Raw genomic sequence first — 16924 nt, forward strand, 5'->3', positions numbered from 1 at the left:
CAATTGTCATTTTCATCACATGATTTTGTCTTAAAACTTCTTTGGCTTGCTAGAGAAAGTGTCACTTCATGCAGCTACTACCCTTTTGTAAGATAGATACTATTGTAAGGATTTTGCCTTGAGGATTGTCCAACCTGAGTTTCAAACTGAGAATGACTGACCCCAGTATTGTAGCAACTACAACATGTTGAAAAATGCGGCAAGAAATTCTCAATTTGATTTTGCCTTGATTAAATTGAGAAAATTCGAATTTCCACATCAAGAGACAACTTTGATGCAGGTAACTTGTGTAACATGGCTTGTGTCACGCGGTTTACTCAATAAATTTGAGTTGGAGGAGTTAGAGTTCAGTTAATCATGTGTGATTGCTAATTTGTAGCAATCAAAGTCAGTTATCTCAAGTTGTTTTCAGTTAAACTAGTTCCAACTGTTGGAGGAACTAGTGGAAGGTTAGTTGTGCAGTGGGACTTCAGTCAAACTCAGTGATCATCTAGTTAACTGATCAATCAACCCAAAATAGTTAGTAAATGCAAAAAATTCGAGTTCCCCAGCTGTGGTGGAGATTCCAAGGCAATGTATCAACAAGTTGTAGACTAGTCTTGAGTGTACAGATGTTGCATGTAGTCAGATGATCAACCTTGGGAATTGTACAATCCATTTTGGAGAAATTCCTAAATAATAAGGGTGTAATTTTTCAAGAACTGTGCAAGGAAATATGGGCTCAAGTAGAGGTAGAAATTGACTAAGTCTGGGTCAGAGCTTCTCAGTGAGCAGAGAGATAGGTTATTCACTTTCAGGTTGTGCTTAGTTGAGCAAAACAATTGTAATACATCTCTATTCATTAGATTAATGCAAGTAGGCATTGGGGTTTTTAGCAGATTGCTTTCCCTAGGAAAAACATTGTGTGCATGTGTGTTATTTCTTATTGCATAATTTTTGTTTTAAATTGTGAATTAACTTCCGTAGAGCAGTAGAGTAGGTTTGTGTCTTGTGATTTTGATTAAAACTTCATGAGTAGTTGCAAATCTACACCATAATTTCTACATGGTATCATAGCAGGATTCACATTAGAGTGGGAATTTTGAATTTGTTTCTCAGGAGGTTTGAATTTGCAGTTCAGTGTAGTCGGATCTCTTCAAAGCCGAGAAGACGACCTTCAACTGACCAAGGCTACAGTATGCCTTGGAAGGTAGCTCTAATTTCATCGCATGTAGGCGGTATTCAATGACAATGGATTGCTAGAATACATCAAGAGAGATGTTGCAAAATGAGTGAAATCTGATGCCCAGAACCTTGCTCAGTGGAAGAAAGATGTAGCCAAGGCTAGAAGAATATTACTAGAGGGAATACAAGACCACATTGTCACCAATCTCCATGGGAAAGAAACTCCTTATGCAATGTGGCAAGCACTAACAAATATGTTCTAGAATAGTAGTGACCACAGGAAGCCGACTCTCAATGATAAACTTCAAAATATCAAGATGTAGAAGAGTGACACTATCCCGCAGTATCTGAGCAGGTTCACACGAGTTTGTCATGAGCTTGCAAGGGTTGGTGTTACTGTTTCAGAGGATGACTTGGTAATCCTACCCTTCTGGGCCTTCTTCCCAAGAGTGGGCATAGCTATCAAGATTCAGTGAACGGGAGGGAGAATCTACCGAATTGGGAACACTTATGGTCCAATTTGGTATAGGAGGAATTAAGGCGAAATACCAGAGATGGAACTTCATCCAAGGGAAAGGATGAAGAAAATTTTGCATTGGTTGGAAAGAGAAAGAAGGGAAAAGGGAAGAAATCTCAAACCAAACCAGAATCTAGCCAAGGGGGCAAGTAGAAAGATTTGTCCAAAATTAAATGCTTTTGTTGTCATAAATTCAAGAACTATGCCACGAAGTGTCCACACAAAAAGGCAAGCAAGAAGACCTTAGGAGGAGCAATAGGTGAAGCCTTGGCTTCACAGTTCGAGCTTGACTTTACCCTTATCGGATGCATGGCCAACACAATGATGGCGAGTGTGTGGTACTTGGACTTAGGTGCATCATTCCACATGATAGGCTGTAGAGATTTTCTCAGTGACTAGGAGGAGAAAGATCTTTAGATGCCCATCGAGCTAGGGGATGAGGGAAGGTATAACACGACCGGGATTGGTACAGTCACCTTTCAGAGGGAGTTGGGCTCCCCTCTCAGGCTCAAGGATGTCATGTTTGTTCTAGGCCTAAAGAAAAATCTCATCTCTGTTGCAGTTTTGGAAGATCGTGGTTATGATGTGATCTTCAACAAAGGAAAAGCATTCCTGAGACACATAACCACGGGACAGGTGAAGCAGATTGGGGTTCGTGTGAAGAACCTGTATAAACTAGATGTGGAAGACTGTGCTGCATTAAGCACTAAGGCAGAGAAAGTGCAGGGTCACGATGTCGGTGAACTTTGGCACATAAGACTTGGCCATTTGCATCATGGCGCTTTGAAGATTGTGCAACAAATAACCACTGGCCTCCCTAAAGGAGCACTTGAGCAGCGAAATGTATGCAAAGGATGTACCTTGGGAAAGTACACAAAATCCACATTCCATGATCGAGACAACAAAGCCCATGTAGTCCTAGAAAGGATCCACTTTGTTGTCTGTGGACCTTTCTAGATAGCCTCCACTGCCAGACACAAATATTGTGATTTTTATTGATGGCTTCTAATGGAAGTGCTGGATCTTCTTCATGTGGAAGAAAGATGAGACATTCTCCAAGTTCGTAGAGTTCAAGGCACTGGTTGAGAAAGAAACCAGCAAGAAGGTGAAGACTCTCAAGAGCGATTATGGAGGTGAGTACACGTTGAATGAATTGAAAAATTTCTGTGTGAAAGAAGGCATTTTACGAGAGTTGATCAATTTCCTTTGGCACTTTGATTTTCTAGAGAGCAGCAGTAGTTGCCGGAAGAATTTGAGCCTGAGAAGGGAAGCAGAGACAGAGAGGGGCAAGGACAATGATTCAGAGGAAGTTTTCCAGATCTGGAGAGGTAGTAGAAAGTGGCAGAAGTATTCCATGCAGAAGCTGCAAGGGCTGCGCAGAAGCTTCAACAGAGTAGTTCGATTTAGCTGGAGAGGAAGTCAATTCAACTTCCAGAGGCTGGGAAAGTCTTCCAAGGGCCCGGAGAGGTACTTACAGCAGCAGAGACAGGCAAGACGGCTTGTTCAGAGGCTGAACAAAGCTACATGTGCGAGAGTTAGCACAAGGACTGTGTAGAGGGCCTACACAAGGGTTTGGACGACCAAATTTTTTGGAGGAGCTAGTTCAATATTTCTTTTCAATTGTTAAATTATGCCAGTTAAGATCATTAAAGCAAAACACAAGATGTACAACAAAAAGATAATTTTATTAATAAAAATGATGAGTGTTGAGAAAAATGGTATCAAGGAAGTGTTTCTTAATGCATTAGCCCTTTTTCCTAGGAAAACACTTTAATGAGCTTTTTGTCATGTGACATTATGAGTTATTAATGTCATGGGGTAAAGTCACTTTATGAGGTGGTTCATGTACTAGGTACTTTTTAATAAAGTCACTTTATGTTTAAATGTGACTTTAGGGAGAAAAAGTACCAAGTGTCTTTTATTAATAAAGTCACTTTATAATTTCATGTTGACTTTATGAGAGAAAAAGTGCACAAGGTACAAAACATATTAAAGTGACTAGTTCCTTAAGTGAGAGGGACCATATGATAGAGGGGTCAAGTGGGGTACTTGATCTCATCCATTGATCCCATGGGCTGAGATTTTAATCTGAGCCCTTGATCAATAGGATTATGTTTTCCTACTCTAAGAGAAGACAAAAAAGGAAGATGAATTCTCATTATTATTCTTATGAGCATTTGAGAAGAGGAGAAGAAGAGCTTGAGAGGAGGATTGTTTGCAGCATTGTAGCACGACTCTTATAAGACATACGAGTACCCGCGGGTCTTCACTGGTTTTATAGCGAGACGAGTCACTTGCATAGAACCCGCGGTTTCTACCTGTACCCTCCAAAACCCACATAAAACTCGGCTACCTGCATAAAACCCATGAAGAACCGCATATGACCCGCATAAAACCCAATGTGGAGACCCTCAAAATCCTTTTTTTTTTTGGGAGATCATGTAGAGGGAAAGGGAAAATGGATGGAAAATTTTGCCGAGTCTTATATGGGTTGCCGAGTCAATAGCCAGATGAGTCTTATACGAGTATGAGTCGTGCAACATTGGTTTGCACTTGCAGGGCTAAGGAAGGGAAAACATAGAGCTAGAGCCTAGGAGGCTCCCAAAACCCAAGTTTCTGGTAGAACCTACAAGCATGCAATCCATGAATATCGTGCAGGGACAGCAGGCCGAGAAACAAGGTATATCAGAACAAGATTCAAAGTGTAGGCTGTGTTGATTTGTAGGGTGGCTGAGAGTGATTCTCAGCATATTTTTTGTGAAGCAGAGGAGCTGCTCATATATGATGTTAGCAGGCCAAGAATCTAGGTGAAGGCCTGCGCTGTTTTTGAAGGTGCGCTGAGTGAGATACTCAACATAAAATTCGTGGAGGATAAGGCCTGTTCGAGGCCCTCTTTTCTGGTTACTTCAGTCAACTGGACCGAGAATCAAGGTCTGTCTTGCTGTTAAGAGCACGAGTTTTGAGACACCTTCAGCATGAATCCAGGAGGCAGATTGCATCAGATATGAGGCACGGATTTTCTGGGAAAGTTCAGCTGTGTTTGCTACAATATTCTAGTCAATTTCAGCGTGAGAATCAAGGCAAAATCAATTACAGAGATTGTCAACTATGTGGTAGTGTTCTTCATGCAAAAATGACTGTTCTCATATCTGCCAAAGTCATGTTAGCAGGCTAAGAATCTAGGTGAAGGCCTGCGCTGTTTTTGAAGGTGCGCTGAGTGAGATACTCAACATAAAATTCATGTGAAGGATAAGGCCTGTTCGAGGCCCTCTTTTCTGGTTACTTCACAGTCAACTGGACTGAGAATCAAGGAGGTCCATCTTGCTGTTAAGAGCACGAGTTTTGAGACACCTTCAGCATGAATCCAGGAGGCAGATTGCATCAGATATGAGGCATGAATTTTCTGGGAAAGTTCAGCTGTGTTTGCTACAATAGTCTAGTCAATTTCAGCATGAGAATCAAGTCAAAATCAATGACAGAGATTGTCAACTATGTGGTAGTATTCTTCATATGACACTACCATCTTGTCAGTAAAGGGAAATAAGTCTGATAAATCTCTGCTGTGTAATTATTTTTCCTTAAGAGCAATTAAAACCTCCTTAGAACTGGTTTTCCCCTTGTGGCTTTTTCCAGGGTCATTAGACCAAAAACAGTGTGTATAAAGTTGTGTGTGTGTGTGTGAGCTTGTCTTTTCTTTTATATCAGCTGAAAAGAAAGTGTAAAGTTAGCTTATAAATATTTCAAATGGATTTGTATTAAGTGTTTTATACCGGCTAACAATTATTGGGGCTGTTGGCATTAAACCTATGCAAAAACCTTGAAACTGGGAGGGCTACCAGATTTTAAAATTTTCTACAATGAAGACTCCAATTCTCTGATAAGAACTCAAGTTTCAATTTGTACAGTAAAAACTTTAACTATTTCAAGGCTCCAACCCTAGATGAAGATTCCAATCTTCAATTATAAACCTGACTCCAACCTGTACAATCCAAGCTCCATCTTGGTCTACTTGAAGTTGAGGACTCCAATCCTCTGAACAATTCAGGCTCCAACCTGGTTTTCCACAAGGCTCCAACCTTGTGTGAGGACTACAATCCTCTAGGGTTCCAACCCTCTTAATCTGCTTCAGTTCACCAAGGTGGGTTCAATGTTGCTTCAAGACTTCCAATATCTTCTTCAACAAGTCCTGAAAGATATCTCTAAGAAGGCTCTAAGAATGTCTCCAAGGGATCTTCAAAATCAGCTTCAACAAATAGATCAGTTCCATGCAACAAAGGGGTCTCCACAATCGCTTCTACACATGTTTTCAAGGTTCCTCTAAAAGGGTGCTTCAAGATGGCCTTTAAAGTGTTCCAAGATTTCCTTCAATGATGCTTCAACAAAGCTGCTCCAGATATGTCCTCAACAAGCTTCAATACTCCAAATGATGCTTCAGATATGTCTTCAAGAGCTTCAACAGGCTGCTCCAAAAAATTGTCTTAAGGGGCTGCTTCAAAGGATATCTTCCAACTCTCTCTTTTGCTTCTTCGAGTGGTTCATGGAACGGTACCTCTATTTAGCAATCGAGCGACCTTACGGTACCTCTTCCCCTCGATTGAAGCCCGGAGCTACCTACGACCTGGCACGAGCTTCTGGCTGTTCTTAAGACTGTCTTCAATTAGGTCTGCACAAGGTTCTTCAACAAGCTCCCTTCTACAAGTCTTCACAATGCTTCAGCTGATCTCCAACAATGTTCCACCAAATCTTCAAGTATATCTGCTCTAAACAAAGTCCAAGATGTGTCCAAGAGGATCCAACAAGTTTGCACAGGTCTGCTCCAACAAGTTTTTCAACAAGGCTGGTACAACAGGTGTCTTCATATCACAGGTTGAGAGGTCTGCAATCTAGTTTTGAGATCTGCCTTTGTCACAGGTCTGTATCTGTTAGGGCTCAATTCTGCCTTTTTTCATTAAGTCTTCACATGGCTGAGGATAACAGTGGTCTACTTCTTGCCTCAGGACCGAAGTTGCAGAGATCTGCTCCTTGCCTCAGGGATGAACTGAGGTCAGTAGCAGACCTTTTCCCAGGGGCCAGGGCTGAGACTGAGGTCAAATAAGAGTATGACAGCAGTTCCAAAGTGAAAATACTGCTCCAAAAAACAAACCAGAAATTATGACCAGAAAAGCCCAAGACTTGTGACCAGAGAAGCCCAACGAAACGACCTCAGAGATAGCAAAAAATCCACAAAATTACTTCACAAAATCACCTCAGAAACGAGTTTTTCTTTGCTTGAATTTGGTAGTCAAATGGAGAGGCCCAGCTTCGATATATACTTATTCAATTATGTTGAAAAGACATGTCTTTTGGGATGGAGGACCGGCATGAGCATGTAGGCTGACCTTACCAGGTTTATAAATATTAATTAAAATTTTAACTGTACAGAGGCTGACTTGAGCTAGTTTGTTTTGTTAGGTTGTTGCATTTGCGTCTCACCTGGTTTTGGTAATGATACAGATTGTATTCATCAAACTTATTCTGTGCTGCAATTACTTGGTTAATTCCTGAATTTATTGAAGCATCATTAAAGACTTGATTCATGGCAGCTGGATCAAGTATTGGTCTTTATGACTCTCCTGGAATATGGCTCCTGAGAGAATATTGTTGTTTTGCATTTGTATTTCAAATTTTCAATTGGTATGCCTTCCATGTATTCACTTTGAAGTCCATCATATCCCATAACTTCTTGACTGCTGAGGGTAATATCCAACAGTAGTGCTTAACATGCTGCCACAGACACTCCTTATAGTCATTGACAGAGAGGTTGTCATAGCAAGACGGAACCATGGATTCTAAGCATGTTGACTTATAGGGCTACTAGTGGACAGCTAGCTCAACAGTCCTCCTTATTGGCAGAGATTTGTTCTTTGTGCTTAGGCCATGAATGACAACAACAGCATCTCAACATAGAACTCCAAACTATACTAAACCGAGATAGCCAAATAGAGATTGTGATTGGTTTTGGACAGGACTGGTTTTCATTGCATAGAAATTCATTGACTGCCCTTTTATGCAGCCAGCTTATTCAAATTCACTGGACTCAAACTTCTACACATATATGCAATCCATAATATACAGCAAGGATGAGACCTATTCTATCATAAGCTCTGCTCAGTTAGCTGACCTGGCCAAAGTACAAAGATGGTAAAATGCAACTCCGAACCAGGATAGAGAATGCAACGAACTCCGAATGCAGCCTTGAGACTCCACATCTCATGTAAGAAGTACGATGTACCATTAATTTTTGAATTATTTCATCCTCCTTGGTTGGATTTACTTGATTCTTCCAGTTTATCTGAAGGACATTCGTTTCAAAGATTATTGTTTTGACATCTCGTATGATAAATTTATGTTCCCTTGCTTTATTTTCTATTTGTCTGCACATGGATCTATTTCAACTGCTCTAACTCATATGTTATGTCCACTTCTTGTTTGGTGCAATCCATTTTTTGTAACATTTCATAGCAGTATACAGAATAGTTCTGTAAGAAGCATCTTGCAGATGAATTTGAATCTGCAGGGGTAGAGCAGAGATGAACGAAAGCATCTTGTCTTCTTTTTGTGGAGCGTATACAAATTATCTAATTAATTCTTTGATCCTTTGGTCATGTTGTTGCAATATTCAACGAGGCTTGGTTCTAGACTTCAGTATATTAGATACTCGTACTAGTCACAAAGATCATGTATATTTTGTGATTTCCAACCTTCTTCTGTAACACATACTGTACAATAAATTTCCGTGTCCTTCCTTTGAAGTTTATATTCTACTTGTCTGCACATGGATCTATTTCAACCTTTTTAACTCAGATGTTATATCCACATCTCTGTTGGTGGAATCGATTTCTTCGTAACATTTCATAGCAGTATAAAAAGTAGTTTTGTAAGAAGCATCTTGCAGATAAATTGATCCAGATTTAAGCAGGAACGCAACAAATTACAGAGATAACCATATACACAAAGATGCAGCGGAAATAATACTTCATTTCATTAATGGAAAATACTGACATATGCTTACAAACAGAAATGGCAATAAACTAGCTAGGGCGATGGTAGCTTATCTCTGAGAAGAGATGTGATGGCTACATGCCTCTGAACTGTTCTGAACTGTATTACAATGAGGCTCGAAGGCCTATTTATTGTTGAGAAACAATGGAAAACCCTTCACATACCGAAACCTAACCCTAGAAGATGAAACGCCAAATTGTGGGCCCCGTTTGGGTAAATTGGTACATCAATTTCCCGGGGTCGTAACTTTGGCATACGATCTCCGTTTGACGCGTACGATAGCTCATTAGAAAGATCTATCCGAGTACTACCACTTTGGGAGGCAACATAGGACTCATTCGCCCCAGAATTCCAAAAAAACGTCGTTTAGGGCCTCAAAACGGCTCCGGAAGTTCAGGACCCGAAAAACTGCTAAAAATAGTAAACTGTGCTACAATTAAGGAAACTGAAAATGCTGAGAAAGACAATGGTGGGGGTCCAGGTGGACCTGGCAGGTGGCCACCAATATCCACCTGGATCATTCCTCCCCCCTTAGGAAGCAATGGTCCCCATTGCGTTGAGCTCCTCCATGAGATGAGGAAACCTCTGCTGAACTTGTTCCCTGGTGAGCCACTTGCCCTGTTGAAGGAGTTGGCCTGCTTTGACAACTCGATACAGTTGGATATGCTGTTGGCGAGTGTTCTTGATCTGTGTGTCCATGATCCGATCAGTTGCAGCTTGTTCCATGCAATCTGGATTTAATTCTGTGGGTTTGAGCTGTTCTGCAATGTCGGATGTGTCTAGCAATGGTGGAAAGTATGGCCGAAGGCGGTCCACATTGAACACTGGGTGCAGGCCAAGGAATGGGGGAATGCTGAGCTCAAATGCATTGTCTCCCATAGCCTTAGTAATGGTGTAAGGACCATATCGAAGTGGTCTCAATTTCCGATAGGCTCCAGTAAGGCGTTCCTTTTGCAAATGCAACCAGACTTTGTCGCCCACCTGAAACTTGTGTGGCACCCGGTGTTGATCATGTCGCTGCTTGTACTTGGCATTTGATTTCTCAAGAATGTCATGGACCTGCTGGCGAATATGTTGGATGCGCTCAATGAAGCTGGTGGCCTTATCTGTTTCGGACTGGACATGAGCTGAATTCATGTGAGTAGCTGCAAGTGGCATGGCCACATCAATGGGGCATAGTGGCTGGAATCCTAAACCCACCTGAAAAGGGCTATGGCCAGTGGAGCTGTGAAGAGCTCGGTTGTAGCTGTGCTGAACATAGGGGAGGCTCTCGTCCCATGTGCGTGGATGCTTTGAGTTATACATGCGCAGAATGTGCACAATCATCCTGTTGACAACCTCTGTCTGGCCATCAGTTTGAGGATGGAAGGCTGTGGACTTCGTGAGTTTGGTGTCCAGCATTGACCAGAGACTGGACCAAAATGTGCTGAGAAACCGACTGTCCCGATCTGAGATGATAGACTGTGGGATCCCAAAGTGCACCCACACTCGTTCAAAGAAGAGTTTAGCAGTGGCTTCTGCTGTGATATTCTTCTTGCAGGCCATCATAATGGCCATCTTTGAGAACCTGTCGACGACCACAAAAACACAGTCATTTCCATGCTTAGTGGAAGGAAGGCCTGACATGTAATCCATGGAGATGGATTCCCAAGGTCGACTAGGGGTAGGCAACGGGGTATAGAGGCCTTGCTTCTTAATGGTCGGTTTGGCAATGGCACAGGCAGTACATGATCGGATGTACTTCCCAACATCCTGTCGAAGATTCGGCCAATAGAAATAGTTTTGCAGTACTGCCACTGTTTTCTCGACCCCGAAATGCCCAGCAGCCCGACTGTAGTGTGCTTCCCAAATCATCTTGGCACGCTCGCTTGAAGGAACACAAAGGTGACCGAGGTGGCATAATAGGGCATCCTGGAGGTGAAAATCTGCAACCTGCCGACCCTCCAAGAGTGTCTGGTATGTGTGGCCGAATTCTGGGTCGCTTTTGTAGAGAAGTGGCCAATCTGAAGTCTCGTGCCCGCAAGAGTTGAGCACGGTGGTTAGCGCCATGATCGGTGGTCGACTGAGGCAATCTGCAACATTATTGGTGCTGCCCTTTTTATACTTGATATTCAAGTGAAACTGTTGCAGGTATGTAGACCACTTCTGATGGCGATCATTCTGCAATTCCCTTGGGTCTGTATGAATTGCAGAGGTCGGTGGTCTGTGTGGATGACCGTTTCCTTCCCCAAAATGTAATGCTTCCATTGTCGGCAGGCCTGTACAATGGAATACATCTCTTTATCATAAGTGGGGTACTTCCGGACTGTGTCTGAAAGTGTTTCACTGTGATATGCCACTGGATGTCCATGTTGAGTAAGGACTGCCCCAATAGCATAGTCAGAGGCATTTGTCTCGACCTCAAATGGTTGTTGTAAATCTGGTAACGCGAGCACTGGTGCCGTGCAGAGGCGATCCTTCAACTCCCTGAATGCCTTCTGTTGAGATTCAGACCAAAAGAATTTTGCTTTCGCCCCGCCCTTGGTGACTTGACTCAAGGGCCAAGAAATATGAGAAAATCCCAACACAAACCTGCGGTAGAAGTTGGCAAGACCTAGAAAGCTGCGGAGCTCTGTTAGAGTGGTTGGAGAGGGCCAATCCCGAATGACTTGGACCTTGGCTGGATCGACATGCACCCCCTGTTCATCAATGATGTATCCCAGATACTGGACCTCGGTCATGCCAAAAGTGCATGTCTCCAAATTGGCACATAGCTTGTGTTGCCGCAGTGTTTGGAGAACCTGTCGGATGTGGTGGAGGTGCTCTTCCCAACTCTGGCTGAAGATCAGAATGTCATCCAAGTATACTACTACAAAGGAGTTGGTGAATGGCCGCAATATGTCATCCATTAGCCTCATAAAGGTTGCAGGAGCATTCGTCAATCCGAAAGGCATGACCAACCATTCGAAGAGGCCCTCCTTGGATTTGAAGGTAGTCTTCCACACATCTGAGGGTTCAATTGGTACCTGGTGATATCCTGACTTCAGATCGATCTTGCTGAAATATTTCGCCCCCTTTAGTTGGTCTAGGAGGTCATCAATCCGCGGGATCGGGTACCTATTACGGACAGTGATCTTGTTCAGCGCCCGATAGTCAATACAGAGTCTCCACGTCCCATCCTTCTTCTGTACCAACACTATCGGGCTCCCACAGGGCGAAGAACTCGGACGGATGTGACCTTTCTGTAGGAGCTCCTGAATCTGCCTCTTGATTTCATTGTTCTCCAGAACGGAGCGCCGATAAATTGGTCCATTGGGTAGCGGCGCACCTGGGGTCAGATCAATGGAGTGCTTGACTTGACAGTGCAGAGGAACCCCTACCGGGGAGGTGAAGATGTCTTTGTACTCCTCCACAATCTTGTCCATTTGTAGCTGCCGTGCAGAGGGACCTCGTTTGGAGGCCGCGGCCACTATCTTCTTCTTCCCTTGAGGGCGTATCATCAGGAAAACAAATTTCCTGGTTTTGGAAATGATCTTACTGCATTGTTTTGCAGTAATCAAAGAGATGGCGGCAGGTGGTGGTACCTCTGGTATCCTGAACAACTTATTTCCCAATGTAATAATAACAGCACGGGGCCTTGATTCATACACAGCATGTCGCTTCCACAAGTATGGTTGTCCTAGTAATACATCACAAACTTCAAGGGGAGCAATGTCACACAATACCTCATCCGTGAAGGGCTTGATGTTGTATGGAAGGCGACACTGCTGGCTCACGCGAAGATCTCGCCCTTGGTAAAGCCACCCAATGGTGTATGGTTGTGGATGTGCTGTGGTTGGTAAGCCCAACCGCTTCACGACCTCTGCCGAAATGAGGTTCTTTTGACTCCCACTATCAACAATGAACTGTATCGGGGAGCCCTTGACCCACATCTGGGAGTGGAAGAGACGCTCCTCCTCCTCTGGATCTTCGGGTTCATTTTTCTGGATCTTTGCGGTAGCAACAGTGGCGCTGGGATCCGCATCAATGATCTGCTTCCCTTTTTCATACCCCTTATCGGGTTCTGACTCAGAGTCGGAACATGCATCTGATTCTGAAACCTTTAGCTCAGCCACCAGTGACTGTTTGGCCCGACACTCACTTGTGTTGTGAGTGGAGCTCTTATGGAACTCGCACCATTTTCCAGTGTCCTTTCTCGGCTTCGCGGCGTTGCTCTTTGCTTGCAGCTTCAGCTGGTTGTCTTGGGCTGTCCCGCCTTGGCTTTGTCCTTTGTTCTGTGGTTTAGGGGCACCTTTCCCCTGCTTTGGATTCGCAGATCCAAAGTCTCGCTTCTTTTGTTTAAACTTCTGCTCGACTTTGACGGCATACCGGTATGCTGCGCCGAGCGAGGGGATGTTTAGGAACTGTATTTCTTTCTGGATGTACTTGTGCAGGCAGCCACGGTATTTGAGTATCAAATGTTGCTTCGAATCCTTGATACCCAACTTTGTGCGAAGGGTATGGAAAAGATTGGTGAACTCCGGCACATCTTGGTCCCTTCCCTGCCGCAGCGTGGTCCACTTTATGTATTCATCCTCATAGCTTCCGACAGGGTAGTACTGCTCCTTGATGGCATCCCGGAACGAATCCCAGGTGGGTGCGGCTGAAAATAGTGAGCCAGTACTTTCATCCTTTTGCTCGCAGTAGGTTTCCCACCAGTCCTTGACGTGGGGGGCTGCTTTGAGAAGAGCAAAAACAATCTTTTCCCGACTCGAAAATTCATGAACAGAAAAATAACCCTCTAGCAGATTTAACCATTTATCTACGGCATCGACGTCTATCTGACCCTCGAATATGGAGATTTCAAAATTAACTTGTACCTTAAAGGGTGTGGCGTTTCCAGAGGAGCTGCTGGAAGCCGATGCGCCGCTTCTGGGTAGCCGCTGAAGGATCTGCGCAAAGCTGTCCATCATCGCGTTCCGTTGTCGCTCGAGCGCTTCTTCGAGCAAGATTTTGATGGGATCTCCTGCCCCCTCGTCTTTCTTCTCGTCCGCCATGGGAGGCCGTCGGGATTTGCGAGGCTGGTCTTGCAAAGGTTCAACCAGTTCAAGCCCTAACTCCTTATATCCCGACCTTGTTGGGGACATGCAAAGAAAAACAGAGAAAAAGCAGACCGCTCTGATACCACTGATCCAGATTTAAGCAGGAACGCAACAAATTACAGAGATAACCATATACACAAAGATGCAGCGGAAATAATACTTCATTTCATTAATGGAAAATACTGACATATGCTTACAAACAGAAATGGCAATAAACTAGCTAGGGCGATGGTAGCTTATTTCTGAGAAGAGATGTGATGGCTACATGCCTCTGAACTGTTCTGAACTGTATTACAATGAGGCTCGAAGGCCTATTTATTGTTGAGAAACAATGGAAAACTCTTCACATACCGAAACCTAACCCTAGAAGATGAAACGCCAAATTGTGGGCCCCGTTTGGGTAAATTGGTACATCAATTTCCCGGGGTCGTAACTTTGGCATACGATCTCCGTTTGACGCGTACGATAGCTCGTTAGAAAGATCTATCCGAGTACTACCACTTTGGGAGGCAACATAGGGCTCGGTCGCCCCAGAATTCCAAAGAAACGTCGTTTAGGGCCTTAAAACGGCTCCGGAAGTTCAGGACCCGAAAAACTGCTAAAAATAGTAAACTGTGCTACAATTAAGGAAACTGAAAATGCTGAGAAAGACAATGGTGGGGGTCCAGGTGGACCTGGCAGGTGGCCACCAATATCCACCTGGATCATAAACTTGGATCTACAAGGGTAGAGCAGAGACGAACCAAAGTGTCATGTCTTCTTTCAGTGAAGAGTATATAAAATTCTCCAATTAATTCTTTGATCCTTTGGTCATACTATTGCAATATTTCACTAGGATTAGTTTTAGACTTGAGTATATTTATAATTTAAGTTCTTGAAAAGCTAGCTGACTTAGTCAGATACTTATATTAGTCACCAAGATCCTTTATATGGCATGACTTCCAACCTTTTCTGTAACACATCAAAAAGGGTCTATGGAAAGTTGCCACAACTTCCCATATTTTTAGTTTTTCTCAATTTGTTGTGCATCCCTAGTGGACTTGCAAATGAAAAATACGCAACATGCTACCAGTACTACCATTGAGGTATGCAATTCCATAGAGCTTGCCATGCAAGAATTCAGAGGTAATTGATTGGCTCTTTTTTCCGGAGGCAGAGGAGGTGTTGGAGTTGCAGGAGATGCTGCTTGAAAATCTCGTTGGTTAAGCCAAAATGGATGGATTTTGTGACAATTTGGTGAAGTCGTGTTTTGGAAATATTTCAGGAGCCAATGTATAAGCAATGGAGTGATTGTTAGACAAATTAGAATATAATTTAACCCTAAATGTTCACATTTATTCTGCTGATGAACAACTCAATTCATTCTGTGCTTGGAATTCACCACAAGTTGTGCCAATGATCAACTGGATGGATGAGCTTTCATCTTCAGTGAGTACTTTTTATTCTCTTAGTTAAAATCTACGTTTGTGTGAATCAAAGAATCACTAAAATGCTTTGAACGGTTACTATACTTCCGTGAGTTTGTGAAAATTGAAGGATGCGAATCTGCTCTAAAACGACAGAAAATCTCTCAGTCAAATGTCAACTCGTCTAAGTGATGTGGAGTTCATGTCTGCAGCCTTGCATTTCTTTTGGAATAATAACCAAAGTGGTTTTGTTAAATTTTTATTAACAGTTCAGTTGTTTGAACTCTGAGGTGGTATACTTCGTTACCTTGTAGTTTCTGTTATTATTCTGATTGGAGCACTGATGCAGGCCTACTGATGAATTCTTTGATGGCATCTTCTGTCTTCCTCATTTACACTAATGATTCTTGGTGTTTATATTTCCAGTCAACAAAATTTAACACGCCTTCACTTCCCTTTCCCTACGAATCTAAGGATGCTTTTGAACGGAGCATGCGGATGCCTTTAGGTCCGGACTTCAACACTGTTCGTGCACACCAAAATATGATTCGACCAGCGGTAAGTATTCATTTTGAGCTGCACTCTCTATTCTGATAAAGATGATCGTCAATTTTATCATATTATTTTGTCATTGATAAACAATTATTTTTTATTTCAGGTTATCAAGAAGGCTGGAGTTGTTATTGATCCTATTAAATATGAGAAACAGCAGCCAATAGATAAAAAGCCGATTAAATATGAGAAACAGCAGCCAAAAGATAAAAAGCCGCATTCTATTTCAAGTACTGGAAAGCGGAAATGGTCTAGCAATGGACAGGGTCATCCTCCACAAAATGTGCAGAAAAGGTCTTTTAAGGGTCGAGCTGATGTTCCTAGAAATGGGAAGTCAAAAGGGTTATCAAACAAAGCCTCGAGTTGAGTTATAAATTTTTGTCATTCACCGTTTGCACTTGGATTGATGATTGCAATCCACTGTTGCAGTAGATGAAAGTTCATGATGAGAGCTGGCAATATGATCAGCAAGCCATAATGGGCCCCGGTTTAGTTTTCCTTTTGTAACATGTTTGTCTATTCACATACACGTAAGGGGGTTTATTTGTGTAAGTTTACTACCATCATTCTTACACACACCTGTAGGAACTTTTTAGCTTGTGATTGATCTTCATTCTTATAGACACGCAATGTTCTGAAAGAATTGTTAAAGGACTGGCGGTCCTGGATCAAAAGAATCTCTTCATTGAGTTGAAGTCACGATCTCTCCAGTGAATAGATTTGAGTGTTTCCCATAATTAATATCTCTTTTATGAATTGATTAATGAGACTTGCATTTTTCTAAAAGAATGTAACCTTAAGAAATATAATACTTGAATTCATTGTCAAATTATACATAGGACCTCAAGGGATCTTAAACATGAATTCAAAACGAAGTATAAGTGTTTGAGAATATGGTCCATGGTTTCGTAAGGCATGAGGGATACGTTATGGTGTTAATTAATATAGGTAAGTACAAGTGGGAAGTAATTACGTGTGTTAAAGTAACTGAAAAGATACATTACAGTTGGGCTTTAGGGCCCTTTGCAACGAAGTAGATAACCTCTGTAAGTAACTTATGAAATGCTTGGGCTTTATGGGCCTTTTAAAAAATAAAGTTGATTCTGTGATCTTTACCAATATATGTAATTTTTTTAACTGGCTTGAGTATTTTATGTGTTGGGTGTAAATTAAGATTAAAAAGA

General features: G+C 42.5%; 1 protein-coding gene across 2 annotated transcripts in view; it reads left to right on the forward strand.

The window, feature by feature from the left end:
- LOC149175872 (U3 ribonucleoprotein (Utp) family protein) overlaps window positions 1–16481 on the forward strand; it is a 111465-nt gene extending 94984 nt beyond the window's left edge. Inside the window, exons 8-9 of one of the 2 annotated variants that reach the window (XM_089419768.1) lie at window positions 15615–15746; window positions 15847–16481. In XM_089419768.1, coding sequence (XP_089275894.1) covers window positions 15615–15746; window positions 15847–16107 — 393 coding nt within the window. In that variant the 3' untranslated portion in view covers window positions 16108–16481. Of the gene's footprint in view, window positions 1–7733; window positions 7916–15614; window positions 15747–15846 lie in introns of those variants that run through there. The other variant, XM_089419770.1, reaches the window with a different exon arrangement.
- The last annotated feature ends 443 nt before the right edge of the window (window positions 16482–16924 follow it).

The sequence above is a fragment of the Pinus tabuliformis genome, chromosome 4_1 (assembly GCF_031772625.1).
Source record: "Pinus tabuliformis cultivar Carrire ecotype Pingquan chromosome 4_1, CPIR1, whole genome shotgun sequence".
In the NCBI taxonomy this organism is placed as follows: Eukaryota; Viridiplantae; Streptophyta; class Pinopsida; order Pinales; family Pinaceae; genus Pinus; species Pinus tabuliformis.